The 19,234-nt window shown below is 40.3% G+C and overlaps 1 protein-coding gene across 3 annotated transcripts in view; it reads right to left on the bottom strand.

Moving 5' to 3' along the window:
* The window catches only part of LOC146060192 (cadherin EGF LAG seven-pass G-type receptor 2-like), a 264,989-nt gene that overhangs the window by 148,093 nt on the left and 97,662 nt on the right, over positions 1–19,234 (bottom strand). For all 3 annotated transcript variants that reach the window (XM_083173157.1, XM_083173156.1, XM_083173155.1), the window contains exons 14-19: positions 16,759–16,900; positions 11,006–11,126; positions 10,448–10,631; positions 10,249–10,350; positions 10,005–10,099; positions 6,507–6,716 (exon numbers count right to left, since the gene is read on the bottom strand). In XM_083173157.1, the coding sequence (XP_083029283.1) occupies positions 6,507–6,716; positions 10,005–10,099; positions 10,249–10,350; positions 10,448–10,631; positions 11,006–11,126; positions 16,759–16,900 (854 nt within the window). The remainder of the gene's footprint in view (positions 1–6,506; positions 6,717–10,004; positions 10,100–10,248; positions 10,351–10,447; positions 10,632–11,005; positions 11,127–16,758; positions 16,901–19,234) is intronic.

Below are 19,234 nucleotides of genomic sequence, written 5' to 3'. Positions count from 1 at the left end.
TTCAAAAGGAATAAAATGAAATCATATATATATATATATACACATATATATATATATATGTATATGTGTATATATATGTATATGTATATGTGTATATATATATATATATATATATATGTATATATATATATATGTATATATATATATGTATATATATATATATATATATATGTATATATATATGTATATATGTATATGTATGTATGTATGTATATATATATATGTATATATATATACACATATATATATATGTATATATATATATATATATATATATATATATATATACACATATGTATATATATATATATATATATATATATATATATATATATATATATATATATATATATATATATATATATATATATATATATATAGACAGATAGATATTCCAGACATATGACGTATATATACGTCATGGTCGGGAGGTACTTCCCGACCGTTGACGTATATATACGTCATGGCTTTGAACTGTCACCGCGTCTATAGACGCGGTGACAGTTTGGAGATGTCTGCTGTCCCTGACAGCAGACATCCCCCCCTCGCCGCCGATCGCTGCGATTGGCTGTTCAAATGTGAACAGCCAATTGCAGCGTTTTCTGTGTTACCGGCGGCTAAGTCGCTCGGTAACACAGTGATCGGTGGTGATCGGTGCTGTTAAGTACAGCACCGATCACCACCGATCGCCAGCCCCCCCCCTCCCACCCGGCAGCCCCCCCTCCCTCCCACCCGGTAGCCGAAGCGCCAGCACCCCTCCCACCCCCCACCAGTCGCAGCGCCAGCCCCCCTCCCCCACCATTCATTCCACCACCAAATATCACTCCTTCCCTTCTGAGTCCTGCCATGCACCCAACTGGTATTTTTTGGTCACATATGAGGCATTGCCGTACTCGGGAGAAATTGGGGCACAGATTTTGGGGTGCTTTGTCTCCTTCATTCCTTGTGAAAATGAAAACTTTTGAGCCAGATCTGCATTTTTGTGTAAAAAAATTTAATTTTTTTACACAAAAATGCAGTACTGGCTCAAAATTTTTCGTTTTCACAAGGAATGAAGGAGACAAAGCACCCCAAAATCTGTGCCCCAATTTCTCCCGAGTACGGCAATGCCTCATATGTGACCAAAAAATACCAGTTGGGTGCATGGCAGGACTCAGAAGGGAAGGAGTGATTTTTGGTGGTGGAATGAATGGTGGGTGCTATGTCGCATTAGCAAGACCCCTGAAGCACCCATACAGTGGAACCCCCCCACAAGTGACCCCATTTTGCAAACTACACCCTTTAGGGAATTCATCAAGGGGTATAGTGTACATTTCAAACCCCCAGGGGTTTCACCAATTTTGATACAACTGAGCTGTGAAAATGAAAAATTAAATTTTTACATTTTCACAGCCCAGTTGTATCAAAATTGGTGAAACCCCTGGGGGTTTGAAATGTACACTATACCCCTAGATGAATTCCCTGAGGGGTGTAGTTTGCAAAATGGGGTCACTTCTGGGGGGGGTTCCACTGTATTGGTAATGCAACATAGCACCCACCATTCATTCCACCAAAATCTGTGCTCCAAAATCCAAAAATCACTCCTTCCCTTCTGAGTCCTGCCATGCGCCCAACTGGTATTTTTTGGTCACATGTGAGGCATTGCCGTACTCGGGAGAAATTGGGGCACAGATTTTGGGGTGCTTTGTCTCCTTCATTCCTTGTGAAAATGAAAAATTTTGAGCCAGAACTGCATGTTTGTGTAAAAAAATGTAATTTTTCATTTTCACTGCCCAGTTGTATCAAAATTGGTGAAACCCCTGGGGGTTTGAAATGTACACTATACCCCTAGATGAATTCCCTGAGGGGTGTACTTTGCAAAATGGGGTGACTTGTGGGGGGGGGTTCCACTGTATTGGTGCAACATAGCACCCACCATTCATTCCACCAAAATCTGTGCTCCAAAATCCAAAAATCACTCCTTCCCTTCTGAGTCCTGCCATGCGCCCAACTGGTATTTTTTGGTCACATGTGAGGCATTGCCGTACTCGGGAGAAATTGGGGCACAGACTTTGGGGTGCTTTGTCTCCTTCATTCCTTGTGAAAATGAAAAATTTTGAGCCAGAACTGCATGTTTGTGTAAAAAAATGTAATTTTCCATTTTCACATCCCAGTTGTACCAAAATTGGTGAAACCCCTGGGGGTTTGAAATGTACACTATACCCCTAGATGAATTCCCTGAGGGGTGTAGATTGCAAAATGGGGTCACTTGTGGGGGGGTTCCACTGTATTGGTGCTTTGGGAGTCTTGCTAATGCAACATAGCACCCACCATTCATTCCACCAAAATCTGTGCTGCAAAATCCAAAAAACACTCCTTCCCTTCTGAGTCCGGCCATGCACCCAACTGGTATTTTTTGGTCACATGTGAGGCATTGCCGTACTCGGGAGAAATTGGGGCACAGATTTTGGGGTGCTTTGTCTCCTTCATTCCTTGTGAAAATGAAACATTTTGAGCCAGAACTGCATGTTTGTGTAAAAAAATGTAATTTTCCATTTTCACATCCCAGTTGTACCAAAATTGGTGAAACCCCTGGGGGTTTGAAATGTACACTATACCCCTAGATGAATTCCCTGAGGGGTGTTGATTGCAAAATGGGGTCACTTGTGGGGGGGTTCCACTGTATTGGTGCTTTGGGAGTCTTGCTAATGCAACATAGCACCCACCATTCATTCCACCAAAATCTGTGCTGCAAAATCCAAAAAACACTCCTTCCGTTCTGAGTCCTGCCATGCACCCAACTGGTATTTTTTGGTCACATGTGAGGCATTGCCGTACTCGGGAGAAATTGGGGCACAGATTTTGGGGTGCTTTGTCTCCTTCATTCCTTGTGAAAATGAAAAATTTTGAGCCAGAACTGCATGTTTGTGTAAAAAAATGTAATTTTCCATTTTCACATCCCAGTTGTACCAAAATTGGTGAAACCCCTGGGGGTTTGAAATGTACACTATACCCCTAGATGAATTCCCTGAGGGGTGTAGATTGCAAAATGGGGTGACTTGTGGGGGGGGTTCCACTGTATTGGTGCAACATAGCACCCACCATTCATTCCACCAAAATCTGTGCTGCAAAATCCAAAAAACACTCCTTCCCTTCTGAGTCCTGCCATGCACCCAACTGGTATTTTTTGGTCACATGTGAGGCATTGCCGTACTCGGGAGAAATTGGGGCACAGATTTTGGGGTGCTTTGTCTCCTTCATTCCTTGTGAAAATGAAAAATTTTGAGCCAGAACTGCATGTTTGTGTAAAAAAATGTAATTTTCCATTTTCACATCCCAGTTGTACCAAAATTGGTGAAACCCCTGGGGGTTTGAAATGTACACTATACCCCTAGATGAATTCCCTGAGGGGTGTAGATTGCAAAATGGGGTGACTTGTGGGGGAGGTTCCTAACTTTTAGCACTTATGGTGCCTAGAAACCTACATGGTGCCTAAAAAAAAATCTCATAAAAAGGAGGCTCCAAAATCAAGTAGGTGCTCCTTCTATTATGAAGCCTGTGGTTTGGTCAACGTGCACACTAGGGCCACATATAGGATATTTTTGAAAACAAAAGAATTGGGGGAATCAATTTTTAGTCACATTTCTCTAGTAAAATCTACTGTATTCGTTAGAAAAATGTATTAAAATTGAAACTCTGCAAAAAAAAAGAAATTTTGAAATTTCACCTACACTTTGTTTTAATTCCTGTGAAACACCTAAAGGGTTAACAAACTTCCAAAATGCTGTTTTGAATACTGTGAGGGGTGCAGTTTTTGAAATGGCATCATTTATGGGGGTGTCTCACATACAAGTCCCTCAAAGTCACATCAGAACTGAACTGGTCCCTAAAAAAATCAGTGTTTGAAATTTTCTTGAAAATTTGAGAATTTGCTATTCATATTGTAAGCCTCCTAGTGTCCAAAAAAATGAAAAGGAAGTTGAAATAATGATGGCAACATAAAGTAGACATATGGTCTATGTTAGTTATTAACTATTTTGAGTGGTATGATTATTTGTCTCACAAGCAGAAAATTTAACATTTTGCAAATCGCTAAATTTTCCATTTTTTCACGACATTTTGGTATTTTTCACAAAAAAACACAGACTGTATCGACCCAAATTTACCACTAATTTGAAGTACAATGTGTCACGAAAAAACAATCTCAAAATCACTGGGATAAGTAAAAGCAAAAAAAAGTTATCCCCACTTAAGTGAGACATGTCAGATTTGAAAAAAAGGGCTCTGTCATGAAGGCACAAACTGGCTCTGTCATGAAGGGGTTAAAGCAGGATGCATAAAGTATCCCAATCCTACTCCTATCTGCACGCATACCAGCATTTTTAAACAACGTTATGAATGATTACTTTCCAGAAAAGACAGCTATCCCGACACAGAGCTGTCCTGGTAAAGAAGTGACTTTGGGTGTATGAGCAAGATATAGGCACTAGATAGAGAATCCATGCATTCATTATATCCCGCATTGATTATTGCAATAGTCTCCTAACTGGTCTTCCCAAGAACAGACTCTCGCCACTGCAATCCATTTTAAATGCTGCTATTAGGCTGATCTTCGTAGCAAGACGCTTATCGTCTGCTGATCCTCTCTGCCAGTCCCTCCATTGGTTGCCTGTATTTTACCGTATTGAATATAAAACACTTCTACTTGCATATAAGGCTATTAAACATACTGCAGCAGCATATATCTCCCATCTCGACCACTCCACTCTGAAGATGATCTGCACCTCTGTTCTGCGGGGATCACTAGCTCGCATTCACTATTACAGGACTTTCATTGGGCTGCTCCCATCCTATGGAATGCCCTTCCACGCACAAAAACACTCTGCAGTAGCCTCCAAACTTTCAAGTGTTCCCTGAAAATCTCACCTCTTCAAGCAAGCCTATCATATCTAAGTTCCACACGCATAACCCTCTGAGGCACTTATGTATTATATAGCTTCCCTTCTGGACTTGCAACTTGGTGGGACTGATATGCTATTACTGATGCCTGTCCTTGTGTTTCCCTCCTATGTCCCTATAGATTGTAAGCTTGCAGCAGGGCCCTCTTACCTCCAAGTCTGTCTGTGGTTACCTAGTTTGTTTTATCTCTGTTTACAATTGTAAGCGCAACGGAATCTGCTGCGCTATATAAGAAAATGTAAATAAATAAATAAATATGCACCTACGTTTATTCTACTTTATTCCTTGCAATGGATACAGGCATCATTTTGATGCACCTCTGGAGAAAGCTGCACCACTTAGGTGAATTAAGCACTAGCATCTGGGAGACACAGAACGGCAGGCATTCGATAAGGGTTGCGAACCCTGTAAGGTATTTCTTATTGTCTGGCCAGACCGGACCTTATAATCTGTTATACGCATGATACCACTAACCCCTGGTCTGAGATTACTAACCACATACTAACAAGAAGTGGACAGAATTAATTGCATGCTTAAGCTAAAAAAAAAAGGACATGATTTATAGCTCTGAAGGAAATTTGGACTAATGAACGGCACTCTCAGCTTATAAATAGCACAATATACAAAGGACACAGAGCAATGCTTTGGCCAAGTGGCAGATCTAATCAAATTAGAGGACATTTTAAATTAATTTGGTATTGTTGAGTCATTAAAAAAAACGGATAACGAATATTTGGATAAGGGATACTTGTGTATTTTTTTTCCCTTTCATATAGACTCCAAAAAACAACATGAAAGATAAAAGAACAAAATTAACAAGGACTTCATCTTTATGGCACAGAAAGTTCATGGACTGATCTTTATGTTTTGAGCGCCTTTTGGCAACAGTGAAGACCTCTTTTTGTATAAGTATCAGTAATTGCATGATTCTAGCTATTGTAGCATATGAACCCAGCAGTGGCGGAACCTGTGAGTGGTGGGCCCAGGTGCAAAAGTATAATTTAGGCCCCGCACCAGTGGGTGACAAGGGTACAAGCTGCTTGTCTGGGCAGCAATGGGCCCCTTAGTCCTCAGAGGCCCCGGTGCAATGCACCTGTTGCACCAATGGTAGTTCCGACCTCTGGAACCCAGGGAGATACTGTATGTGGATTGAAAGCAGATGTCAGTAATCATTGGACAATTCTATTCATAGAAGTTAAAGTTGGACTTTTTGTACAAAGCCATGTGCTTTCATTTAAGTGCACCTTTTGAGTATGTACAATGTCACTTGTTTTATTACTAATGCCTTGCTTTAGATCTTTCATAAAGCAGGCAACAATACTGCAAAAGATCCAACTGTTTGGTGTGTCGTGATGTTGGAATTTCATTTGCAGAGAGGCTGAAGGCATAATAATTGACCAGACAAGCATTCATATAGGTGTGTGATGCAATGTACAGTAGCTGTTTAGAAAATAATTATGAGCTAGTATAATAAAATAGATAGACAGACAGATAGATAGATAGATACAAACTGTAAAATATTTGTTTTAAAGCATATGGAACCAAAGATTAAAAAAAAAACCTGTCACCTCTGTGAAGTGCACATCCTGTGTTGCTGCAAGGTTAAAGCCACTTTCTTGGCTCTGCTTTTGCAGAATGGTACTGAGAAGTTGGTATGATATATGCACATCACTGTTCATGAAAGGGCCTGTGCGTTCTGTAGCATTTAGCAGATCTCGTGCACCCTTCTGGGCTACTGTGGAATTCAGCAATGACATATTCTGTGTCAGGGTGTCCAACTGATGAAGAAAATAAAATAAAACATTTATGAATTTTAAGTGGCTGCACAACCAATTTCCACCTAAAAAGATTGTAGGCTGTCTAATAACTAATTCGTTTTTTTCTTTATAATATACAGTAGACTTTATATTTTACATTGAGTAAAAGTCTGTTAATACTATCTCGATAAAGTCCACATTAGACAACCGCTGAGTTTACCCATAACATATTCTTAAAGAACGTATTGCATTATTTCTGGCTCCTTCATAATTAATTTCCGTTCACACCCTTTCCCTGTAATTCATTTCTCTATTACCAGAGATCCACTACCACTATTCCCAGAATAAAATTTTTATCATTTACCAAAACCTTTTAGCGTGGAACAACCTAGTTTTCTATTTTTGTAATTATTTTTCTAGTCTAGTTCTTTGCAAATAAATTTTCTATTGTGCATGATTTTAATAATTTTTAAATAACTATGATGAACTATGTAACCACCAATATTATATATTATTACAATGTCGTTGTGGGTTATTGTATATTGTAAAAACAAAACAATTACATTTGGAATATGAAAACATACATGCAAAATAAAACAAAGCAACAATGCAGTGTTTCAAGACATGTGAGATTTGGACAACAAACTAAAGGAGGCCATACACTTATACGATTTGGCCCTTTTTCAAACGATTTCAACACATCCGGATGATAAATGTTGTGAAAAGTGCCTTATCGTACCGCAGAGGGAAAGGAAAGTGGCAGTTGTGCTTAAAGTATAAGGTGATTGAGGGGCATTATGTGGATAATAGCAGGACTGAGGGGCTAAAATAAGCCCTACCCCGAAAATAAGCCCTATGGTGTTTTTTGGACTGGGAAAAAAAATGACATTGGGCATTATTCTGGTTGGTGCGTACTTTCCCATATACTTTCGGATGGCGTTTTTTAGCCGTCTGCGCATGCGTGGGGAACGCTATGCGCATGTGCCACGCATAGTCTCCGTACTTGTACTCACTAATACCGTACAGAAATGTGCACCGCAAACACTCGGGAAATATGGGCGTATTATGGGCGTCATTCGGAATGACACAGGGGCGTAGTTTCAAAGTGGGCTAAACTGGGTGGAAACATGGGCGGACACGGGGAAGTGCACTTATTTTGGTAGGTGTGCATTCGGACAGCACACCGAATGCACGCGAACAAAAAGGCTAGAAATATGCGGTGTCCATAAGCAAGTATTGCTTTGCGGACACCACTCGGTCATGCGCTAGGCAATCGGAACGCCTAATCAGGACGGACGCACCTCAACCAATGTCAGCTGAACACAATACAATCACCTACTTTACTCATTACTTGTTAATTACACGCTTCTCACTGCTTCAATTGGAACCATTGCAGCTTAAATGGACCATTACTAAACACACACATATATGCTGCATTTTTCACACACTTTTACACTGCAAATAATGAACACAACTTAATATTAATAATACAAATACACATGTCACTTCTACATGTATCAATTAAACCACACATTTGGGGGACAAAAATAAAATTTATTAAATGAACTTATAAAATAAATTAGAAACCGTCACAAAATTATTGTTGTATTTGAGCGTAAATACTCCGCATCGGTGCGTACGGCCAGGTTCTTACGCGGTAAGACCGTGCAGAATCTGTGTGTGTCCACCGCACACGCAAGGTTTGTATGTCGTCCGTACACACGCCCTGTTCTTAGAGTGAGTCCGTCCAAATGCGGAGGACCCATGGGCGTTTCTACGGACGATGTCCGCACGCCACCGCACAGCGTTGCGTGCGGACAGCACCGTAGGAATTCGGGAAAGTACGCACCGATCAGAATAAGGGCCATTGTCTTATTATCAGGGAAACACGGTATGAGCACAGTTGTTCTTATAAAACCAGCGCGTTTTGTCTTACGACTTCATCAGGGGCGTATCACAAGGAATGTGTAGAACAGTGATCTTCCAGGATATCTGCTATCATCCTTAGCAAGTGTGGACAATAAAAGATCCTTAATATCCTATAAATGTAGATCTAATAATAAAGGAGACCAGTGAATGTATTGACAACAGCAGAAAGTTTTCTCTTTCCAAATACTGATATTAGACCAACTTTCTCCTCAAGGGATAACCTTTCTGTCTAAATCATCCACCAACTGGGGGCATGTGAGTGCCCCCTACCCACCTCCTGCATGCCCCCCCCCCCCCCCCGATGCGAGCGCCAAGGAGGCTATGCAAGTCTCCGAGGGCGCCTGCAATGAAGACCTGCACATACACATAAGCAATTATGTGCATACGCAGTCAGTAAACATTGGTCGCCATTGCAAATTCGCAGCTAGATCAGAATCACCCCCCGAAGTATCTTTCTTTATTGATAGTAGTCAGGCAGCATACCCTTTCCTGGCTCTAATATACACAAGGAAGGTAGCAGACATTCTACCATAAAATTTTACTAATCGTACAGGGGTCAGAGAGGTTCTATGTAGAACATATAACTGTATCTGTTGAAACCTGACAGATCTAGCAGCAGTACGTGGAAATTCCCTGGCTCCATCCCATTCCTCATCACTCGGGGAACCCTAATCACGCCTTCCCAACCTCAAGGAGATTGGAAAAGGGATCTATATGACATTTGGATTAAGTCAGGAACACTGATTTCACCCGGCCTAGATTACATTTAGAGGTTTTTATGAGGGACACAAGAATTTTTATTTATTTGATAAAATGTATCCTTGGTGCACCTGATTGATGTCTGACTTGTGCCTGCTTGTGCGGAGGACAGTTGTTTGTTTCATGTGGAGGTCATAAAGGTATGCAACTTTTTATTTGTTAGTTGATGGAAAAAATGTAATAAAACATCCTGAAATATCATAGTCTAATTTAAATCTACTTTAGTATCTCTTTGCAACTAAGGGGGATATTCAATCTCCGGCGAGCACCTCCCGTCGGGGAGATGCCCGCTGGGCCCTATTCAATGCTGTCTTCCCCGACAGCATTGAGCAGGGTATCTCGGCAGAACGAGCCCAACATCACTAGCTGTCGGGCTCGTTCTGCCAAGAACAGCCAGGAAGTGACGAGCTGCAGGCTGCAGCTCGCCTCTTCCCGGCCGCAACTCGCGCCCCCCCATTGAATCCCGTCTGCATGTTCTCGGTCGAGCTGACTGCCGTGACCCTAACATTGAATACCCCCCTAAATTGATAGTAAAATAAACCACAATATATTTTTTTAGATCATTTTGTTGCCTTTTTAGGTTTTAAAGATTATCAGAAGTAAAAATGAGTCTGTACATACCAGTCCTTTAAGAGGTATGAGTAAATTGGAGGTACAATTTGAGAGGTCTGGAGGTAGCCACCCTTTGTGCTCATCACAGTGACGAATGGCAGTACCTAAGTGGAAAAAGACAGTTAATTACCAAATAAAATAATTATACATTACATTTAAAATCATGCACCAGAATATTGACTATTTTAGTGCAATATACATCTGTTGCAAAAAACACATGTATTGGGACATTATGCATTTCAACAATTCCTACCTACTGAACCTCTCGGACATGAAACTGCAGCTGGCAGTCCAAAACGTGTTCTTAGCCACCAGATATCGGCTTCTATAGCTCGGGGGCAGCTGTCATAGTTCACTGTGAAACAATTGCATGATGAAAATCCTTACACTTTCCCCTAATCATTGTGAATTATACACCCTCCCATCATGTACCCACATTACAGTAATTGCACCTTCACATCCATTGGTTGTTACTTCTGCAAAAGGGTTGTCGCAGTGATCACAATGCTGCCCAATTACGCCTGGTTTACAAGGGCACTGTCCTGTGCTTGATTCACATGTTCGACTTAGGGAACCTATAGCGTAGCAATCACACAGTATACAGACCTCAGATCCAGGAAGACGGTAATGATTATCCTAAGAAATATATCAGAAAAGGTGGATACACAAATTGAGAAAAATTTATGAGAGAATAGGAAAGAAAATGTGTTAATAATATGATAAATTCTTAATTCATGTAAAAAAAATATACAGTGCATTATTTTAATTCATCCCATTTAGCAGCATTTATATATCTTAAACTGTCTTTCAGGTACAGTTTTACAAATATGTAATCACCCATAATATTTTATCACCCATACAATTAGCTTACTACCACCTTTCAACCTTCTGATGTTATTTTTAATTATTTACACTTTCCTGGTACAACTTTTATTTATTTTGTTCAAGCTTATGTGAAAATCTCCTCAACATAAAAAATGTTGCCAGTCCAAGGTTTGCTCTGTTCTCACCTTACAGTGACATTCTCCTGTTGTTTTGTTACAGTCTGTATCAAAACCTTTGCTTGCATCACAGTTACAAGGCCCACACACAGGATGTCCCCACCAACCATGGGAACATGGCTGATCAAGCCTGTGGGTTAAAGTAAAGTCACAAAATATCAACGAAAGTATGATGATTTTAAAGATTTGTGTGTGTATGTGTGTGCGCATTATCTATCTATCTATCTATCTATCTAGTGACCAACTTTTTACAATGAAAAAGGAGGACATAAATGAGTAAAAAAATATTATAAATAAAAGAAACAAGGAGCAAACCTAAATAGACTAGGTTGGGCAGTGGCAGAACTAGCAACTCGTAGGTCAGGTGCGAGCATATGCTTTGGGCCCCGAGCAACCCATACCTCCCATCTAATCCTACTCTGGGTGTGGCGAGCGCAGCGAGCCTGAAGCGTGGCGAGCGTCCGCACATTACTTCACAGGTATTACTGTGTATCCACAGGTATCGCTGCGCTCGCCACGCTTCGGGTTGGCGTTTATCGTGGGGTGGCGTTAACAATGGGGGGGCATTTGACATACAAATTACCCATCAGGGTGGGTATACAATAAAAAATCGGGTATGGGGGGCCATTTAACATTGGTTCCTATGTAAAATCGAGTCCATCGCATCGATTTTAAACGGGCATTTAACATGACATACAATGTTAAATCGGATCGGTCGCATCGCATGCCATTATAATGGCATGTGACCGATTTTTACATTGTCGGGAAAGCTCTTAAAAAGCCCGAAATCGGCCCGACAGGTGGCCTGCTAGGAAACAAGTACCAACATTTTTTCACATGTCAGAATTGACTTCTCTACCCCCTCCTTCCCCATTCTCTGATGCCCCCATCTCCAATATGTTCACTGTGCCCTGCTGTCTCTTACCTCCTCCTGCAAAAAAGGGCCTGGGCTGGGCATGCTGCGCAGTTAGCTGGAGTCTGGATTCAGAGCTGCAGGGTGCTGCAGGTGGATGTGCGCAGCAGCTCACAGGTGGTTATTATATTAGTGCTGTGTACAGTGCTTCTGTGCATGTGCAGAAGCTGCTGTTTGAGAGAAAGGAACAGCACGGCGCGATCAGAGAGGTCTGATCATGGAAGCCTCCACCACAGCAATGTTATTAAGCGCAATAAAGGAGGACACTTTTTGAGGGAGGACATGACTTACAAAAGAAGGACTGCCCTCCCTAAAGGAGGACGGTTGGTCACAGCCATTTTGCTAATCCTCACACCAATTTTGTAAGCAACAATAATCATGCTGTGTTCAGAGCCCATCAGATAGTTTTGTATACCCATTACTTCCTTAATGATACACTTCTCTACATAACTCCACCTTTTTGTTCTAATATGAATTAAGACATTCTTCATCAGAGAAGAAGCTACTCTGTGTTAAATCAAAAGGTCAAAAGAATAAGGCCACTCAGTATGTATACATGTGTGTTCAGAGCAGGCAACAGAAATCTTGGGGCCCCATGCGCTTATCCCTTGCGGGCCCCAACCCCCATGCTGGAACATAAAATGGAAGCACTCTGTGCTCATTACTTGAGCGGAGTGGAGCAGGGAGGGAGGGTTTGAGTCAGTGGTGGATTGGGATGAAAAACCAGCCTGGGAAATATCTGGGAGCAGCCCTATATCTGCGGCGTGCGCTCCATCACCCTGAAGCCTGCATTCTATCACATTGATACGCTGCTTTACCCCATAACCTGTGCTCTATCACACGGACGCTCTCCCTCTTTCTGCGGCCTACACTCCCTCATCCTGCACTCTGTCACAATGACGTGCTTCCTCCCCCTTGGCCTACATTCTATCACACTGACGCGCTCCCTTACCGTGGCCTGCGTTCTATCACACTGACGACCCTCCCTCTCCCTGCGGCCCTTATGCACTTATGCACTCCCTCACCTTTCGACCTGTGCTCTATCACCCAGCCGAGGCCCTTGTAGCTCCTTCTGCACCCTGTCTGGGGTAACAGGTGGCTGAGGGGTGGAGGAGATGGAGGGTAGTTGAGATACTGAGCGGTGGGGGCAGGACCTGCTTTGACCTCTTCAGATCAAAAAGCCCCCCGAGGCGGCTGTTCCCTTTGACCATCCCTGTCATCAGGCCTGTCTGTGTGTGTGTTTACACTACTTGTCAGATGCTTTACTATATGTATTAAAAAAGGTCTAAAAAAACAAAAAAAAAAAACACATTTTTGCAGATATAACTGCTGAACATACTCATGGCATTCTCTTTTCTGTCCCGTTTGCTCCAAGCCAGTTTGATAGGTGTTACAGAATGGATTTACTATTCTGTTTTGATCCATCCTGCCCAACATTGTGCAGATACTTATCGCATATGTACTGTAATATGTGATTAGTAATGCAGCTCTCCTTATTAAAACTGCCCTTTGCAAAGAACGTCTGGTATATTACCCGGAAGTCATGCACATGCACAGAAAGTTGCGGCAGCTGCGGAGGATGCTGGAAAATATCCATTTGGATCACTCTGACAGCAAGTATTTGGAAAGAAGCTCATGGGCTTTTTCTGGAACTATCGTTCACACCTAATCCCCAACATCTGGGGCTTAGTACATATGGGAAATGTGGCCGAATTCCGAAATCTTTCAGTTAGTACATCCCACCCTAATTCTGGAGACTGTGCTATCTATTCCAGAAGTGAAACATACCGTCTTGTTAATTTCTCCAAAGGAAGTACAAGCATATTTGTCATGTAGTAGAACTTGGGATCCAACAAACAAGCCCTAGACTCATTTATATTTAACAGCTGGGGCAAAATGTAATAGGTAGCGATTTTTGGTCATGTTTAAAAATCGCACCTTTATCACATTTTTTGCCGCAAATTTGCATATGTAATGAGATGCGAATTTGCGGCAAAAAAAAAGTGCGATATGGTGCGATTTAGTGTGATTTTTAGACTTGAAAATGTGCACATTTTCGACATGCAATTTTGTGTTAAAAAAAAAATGGCGTGGGGTCCCCCCTCCTGAGCATAACCAGCCCCGGGCTCAAAGAGCCGGTCCTGGTTTCATAAAATCACAGGGACAGGGTTCCCTTGATTTTACAAAACCGGCACCAGGCTCAAGGGCCGGTCCTGGTTCCCAAAATACGGGGGACAAAATGACTAGGGGCCAGCTAGCAGGGTAATGCTACAGCATTCATCCCTCTGACCGGTCAACATGGGCAGGGGTCCTGGGGAAGTGGGGTCCTGTCCTCGATGCCCCTGGGCGGTGGGCATCGAGCTGATAATTGGTGTAAAAAATAGATAGAATCCTATTGTATACTGCTGTGGAACTATGAGTTACATAGTTACATAGTAGGTAAGGCTGAAAAAAGACTTGCGTCCATCTAGTTCAACCTGGTATAGATATCCATTGCTGATTTGGTAGGTTCTGATATTTTACAGACAGATTATATTTCTTATTTGTACCCATGGATGTTTTTCTCCAGTAAATGTTTGTCCAACTTTGCCTTGAATGCATTTAATGAGCCAGCCGTTACCACCTCTCTGGGAAGAGAGTTCCAGAGTTTGACTGTTCTGACCATAAAGAAATTCTTTCTACTAGCTGAATGAAATCTTTTTTCTTCTAATCTATACTCATGCCCTCGTGTCCTAGATTCCTTTCTAGTAGAAAAGAGGGTGTGTGAAAGTTCCTTATATTGGCCCTTGATATACTTGTACATGTTAAGCATGTCCCCCCTTAAACGTCTCTTTTCCAATGTAAATAGTCCCAAATTGCTTAATCTCTCCCAGTAGCTTAAATTCTCCATTCTCCTAATAAGCTTTGTTGCTCGCCTTTGGACTTTTTCTAATTCTATGATGTCCTTTTTATACTGTGGGGCCCAGAACTGCACTCCGTACTCGAGGTGAGGTCTCACCAATGCTTTATACAGTGGCATAATTACCCTTGAGTCCCTAGTTTCCATTCCCCTCTTAATACATGCCAGAATTTTGTTGGCCTTTTTTGTAGCTACATTACAATGGGCACTACATCCCAGTTTGCTGTCTATTTGGACTCCTAGATCCTTTTCAAGTATGGAATTAATGAACAGGAAGAAAAAAGGACTGTTGTTTAGGGAACGCACTTGGACAGAAAATAATCACGTAAAATTTAACTTTTAATGAGTCATATTTTTAAAAGGTCCCATTATATAACATGATGGGAAGCCGCAGTAAATTTAAAGAGGTTAAAATCACACGTACAAACATACACACAGATGGTGTTTTGGTGATAAAGAATTAAGGAAAAAGTGATCCTAAAAAGATCTTGAACTGAAAGATGTCAATTTTATTTATTAAGCAGGTCTTCAATGTGTAGAGAAAATAAATGATTTATTGTCTGGAGGATGTTGTTATTTTATAAATGCCTCAGACAATAAAGATTCTTGTGTTTGGTACCCAAAATGTGTTTTTACTGTTAGGTCACTGATACTTTTGTTTGACTCTCAGCTAATCCGCTGAAGAGTCATGGGCACTTTAATGCATAGGGCCCAGGGGTAGATGTATAATTGTCCCCTATGTTATGTTAAAAAAATATCACCAGACAATCACAGTCACCTATAATTGGTATCCTTACTGTGGTTGTCAGGTAGGTATTTAACAGATATAGTACAGACAGTTCCGGCTGTATACCATATTGGATATTTGGTCAGCTAGGATACTGTCTGTTATTTACAAAGAGAGCATAACATTAAATTGCTTCCTGATCAGTATACTGTATTCAGGAAGATGGATTACTAATTGCTATGTTCGAGTACTGATAATTGTATGCAATCACCTAAATTGGGGACCGGGTGGTCTTAACAATTCTGGCAATACTTGCCTCTATTGCTGCCACCTATCAATTATTATATGAGCAGATCTAGGAAAAACCCTGCTCAGTACTAGTTTAAATACTTTTGCAGGCAAGGGTGCCCTCTGCTGTTCATATCAGGAACATTGCATGAGAATCCTTAGTAATCAGTGTAACACATAGGGAAATTCTAAATAACTAAACACATTTGAAGATTATTTCTGCTAATTGACATTTCAGTATAGATCTAACCAACACATGTTTCACTGCTCTACGCAGCTTTCTAAAGGCATGTGCGATTTTTGTAAAACGTGCGATTTTGGCCGTTTTTAACCAAAAATCGCACATGTGTAAAAATGATCTCTATTACATTTTGCCCCTGGTGTGGAAGGGATTTATTAAATAAACATATTTAAATCTGGTCATACATCTACAGATTTATTGTCCGATCTCGCTGGTTGGAACAAAAACCTGGTAATGGATGAGAGCAAATGAGAGTTGACCATTTGCTTAGAAATGCTGGAAAACTGACAAACTGTCATTCAGATATTACCAGTTTTTTGTTCCATCCAGTCAGATCTGACAAAAATCTGTAGATATATGGCCAGCTTAAGTCTGGGAAGCTGCAATTTTATACATCATTTAAAAAACCACAAGACCTTCTAGCAGACTTGTTTGGTCCACTGGCGGTCATTATTCAAACAAGCCAGTTTTTTTTTTAATTGCTGCAATTTCTTAACCCATTACTTTATACAGTAGCTGATATGGCCTTATTTTTTAAAGCTTACATCTGTACCATATTCGATTATTCAGTGGACTTGAATTGCTTAAATCTCAATAAAAACTGGAAAAAACAGGTGTTATAAAATATTTGACAGGTAGTATGTATGTGTATGAGTGTAAACATATATAAAGGATTCAACTGGTTTCTATTTACCTGTTTTGGCAGTGTGAGCCATAAAATCCTGGAGCACAATCACATATATATCCATATGGGCCATTAAAGTGCTTAACACACGTGGACTGGTGCCTACATGGATTCAGGTCACATGCATTGGTACATTTGTTACCATAATATCCTGTTTTGAGACACAAGAAGAACATTTAGTACTAAAGGTTTACTTTCTAATTTTTTTTTTATTATTGTTTAAATAGCAGCACAAAATTTTGGACAGAGCGCCTGTCTAAATAAGCACTAGGAATTATAGAAGTAAATAAGGACAGATAGTAGAAAAGTAGTAAATTCATAAACATACATATTGGTATGTTAGTTTGCATCTAGTGTGCACTTGGGTTTGTGTCAAAATAAATTGACCGTGTATAATCCACTGGGAAAGGAACTGAAGTGATTGAAAAAAAAAAAAAAAACATTCTTTGTACAGCTCTTCTTAATGTATAGAAGTAAAAGATAAATAATGATATTAATAGTACATATTATAGTATTATTATCATTATAGTAAATAGCTTACTGATGTTCATTATGGGAAACATTGACATTTAAAATATGAAAAGCAAACATATAAGGGGGCGCAGATTCTGAGAGTTTTTTTTTTACTAAGATGGTAGTTCTATTTCAGATGGGATAATGCTATGGGCAACCAATAAGATTCTAGATGTTATCTTCTGGAAGGTGCTAAATAAATAAGTAAATGCTGATTGGTTGCCCATAGCAACATCCCATATGAAATAGAACTCCCATCTTAGCAAATAAACCATTGAGTTGGAAGCAGAGTAAAAATGCAAGTAATTCTATATACTAAAAAAAAGATTTTGCACTTGTTCTGGCGCAGTCACCATAAAAAATGTTCAGAAACTCCCTTTACAGGGCAAAATAGGACAATCTTTATTGTTAAAATATTACCGTTAAAAATGACATAAAAAATGAAAAAGAAATGCTAAATAATGGATTCCATACAATGATGCTCTGAGCAATTCAACTGGACACTTGACTGAAAAAGCAAAAACAATCGTTCTCACCCTAAAGATGTACTGCGGTGGACTTATGCTCTCAAAGCAACGTGGAACGAGCCTGAATTGCCTGGCACCACCGCAGTAGGATTGAGTCTTTATCCAGGGGATTACAACTTCAATTAACTATAATTGTTTGCGCAATTTTTATAGAACACTTCTGCCTATTGTATCTTAATTCTATACCCTGGCAAAAGCATGTTGCATTGCAGGTGGAGCAGAACTAAAATGGGAGCGGAAGTTTATATTTGTGGGGCACGTCCATATTGAAATATATACTGCAGTGTAAAAATAAAGCAGGTCAGCATTTGTGGGCTATATTCAAAAGCAGCAAATAAAAAAGTGTATTCAATTATATGTATTACATTTCTTATATGTATTACATTTCAACATGGTTTATTCTAATAACTTTTTTTTTGCACTGCTCCCAAAAGCAAAAAAGAATCTTTTATACTTCTGTTGAATCCTTTACTTTCACATTTATATGCAAAATCTCAAATAAAGTTCCAAGGACAAAACAAGGAAAAAAATAACAATAATCCTGGGAAGGGTAAAATTGGGTATACACTATACAATTCGCGGCACTTTCAATATGCATACCTCCGGGCTTGCAAAAACGGCATGTGGCTTTATGTGTTATGGGTATGTGGCTTTATGTGTTATGGGTAAAGTTCGGTAAATGTACAATGGGCATTACGGTGTGTGGTATGTTAGGCCGCACCCCTGTCAGCGCAAGAGCCCCGCCTACTACAAATCGGGATGGGGGGGCAGAACATGCCCTTGCTCCGGGTACCGTGGCACCTAGCTACACCACTGGCTTTACTGTCCAGCATTATTTTCCCCTTTTCCCCCCTGCCTAAAAGTCTTGCATGGTATTGTAGATCTGAGTTTAACCCCTTCCTGACACAGCCAGTTTTTGCGTTCCTGACAGAGCCATTTTTTTCAAATCTGACATGTTTCACTTAAGTGGGGATAACTTTTTTTTGCTTTTACTTATCCCAGTGATTTTGAGATTGTTTTCTCGTGACACATTGTACTTCAAATTAGTGGTAAATTTGGGTCGATACAGTCTGTGTTTTTTTGTGAAAAATACCAAAATGTCGTGAAAAAATGGAAAATTTTGCAATTTGCAAAATGTCACATTTTCTGCTTGTGAGACAAATAAACATACCACTCAAAATAGTTAATAACTAACAAAGACCATATGTCTACTTTATGTTGCAATCATTATTTCAACCTCCTTTTCATTTTTTTGGACACTAGGAGGCTTCAAATATGAATAGCAAATTCTCAAATTTTCAAGAAAATTTCAAACACTGATTTTTTTAGGGACCAGTTCAGTTCTGATGTGACTTTGAGGGACTTGTATGTGAGACACCCCCATAAATGATGCCATTTCAAAAACTGCACCCCTCACAGTATTCAAAACAGCATTTTGGAAGTTT

Source organism: Crinia signifera, chromosome 2 (genome assembly GCF_055691185.1).
Source record: "Crinia signifera chromosome 2, ASM5569118v1, whole genome shotgun sequence".
In the NCBI taxonomy this organism is placed as follows: Eukaryota; Metazoa; Chordata; class Amphibia; order Anura; family Myobatrachidae; genus Crinia; species Crinia signifera.
The sequence above is the reverse complement of the archived record's forward strand: the minus strand, read 5'-3'. Positions and strand labels throughout refer to the sequence as shown.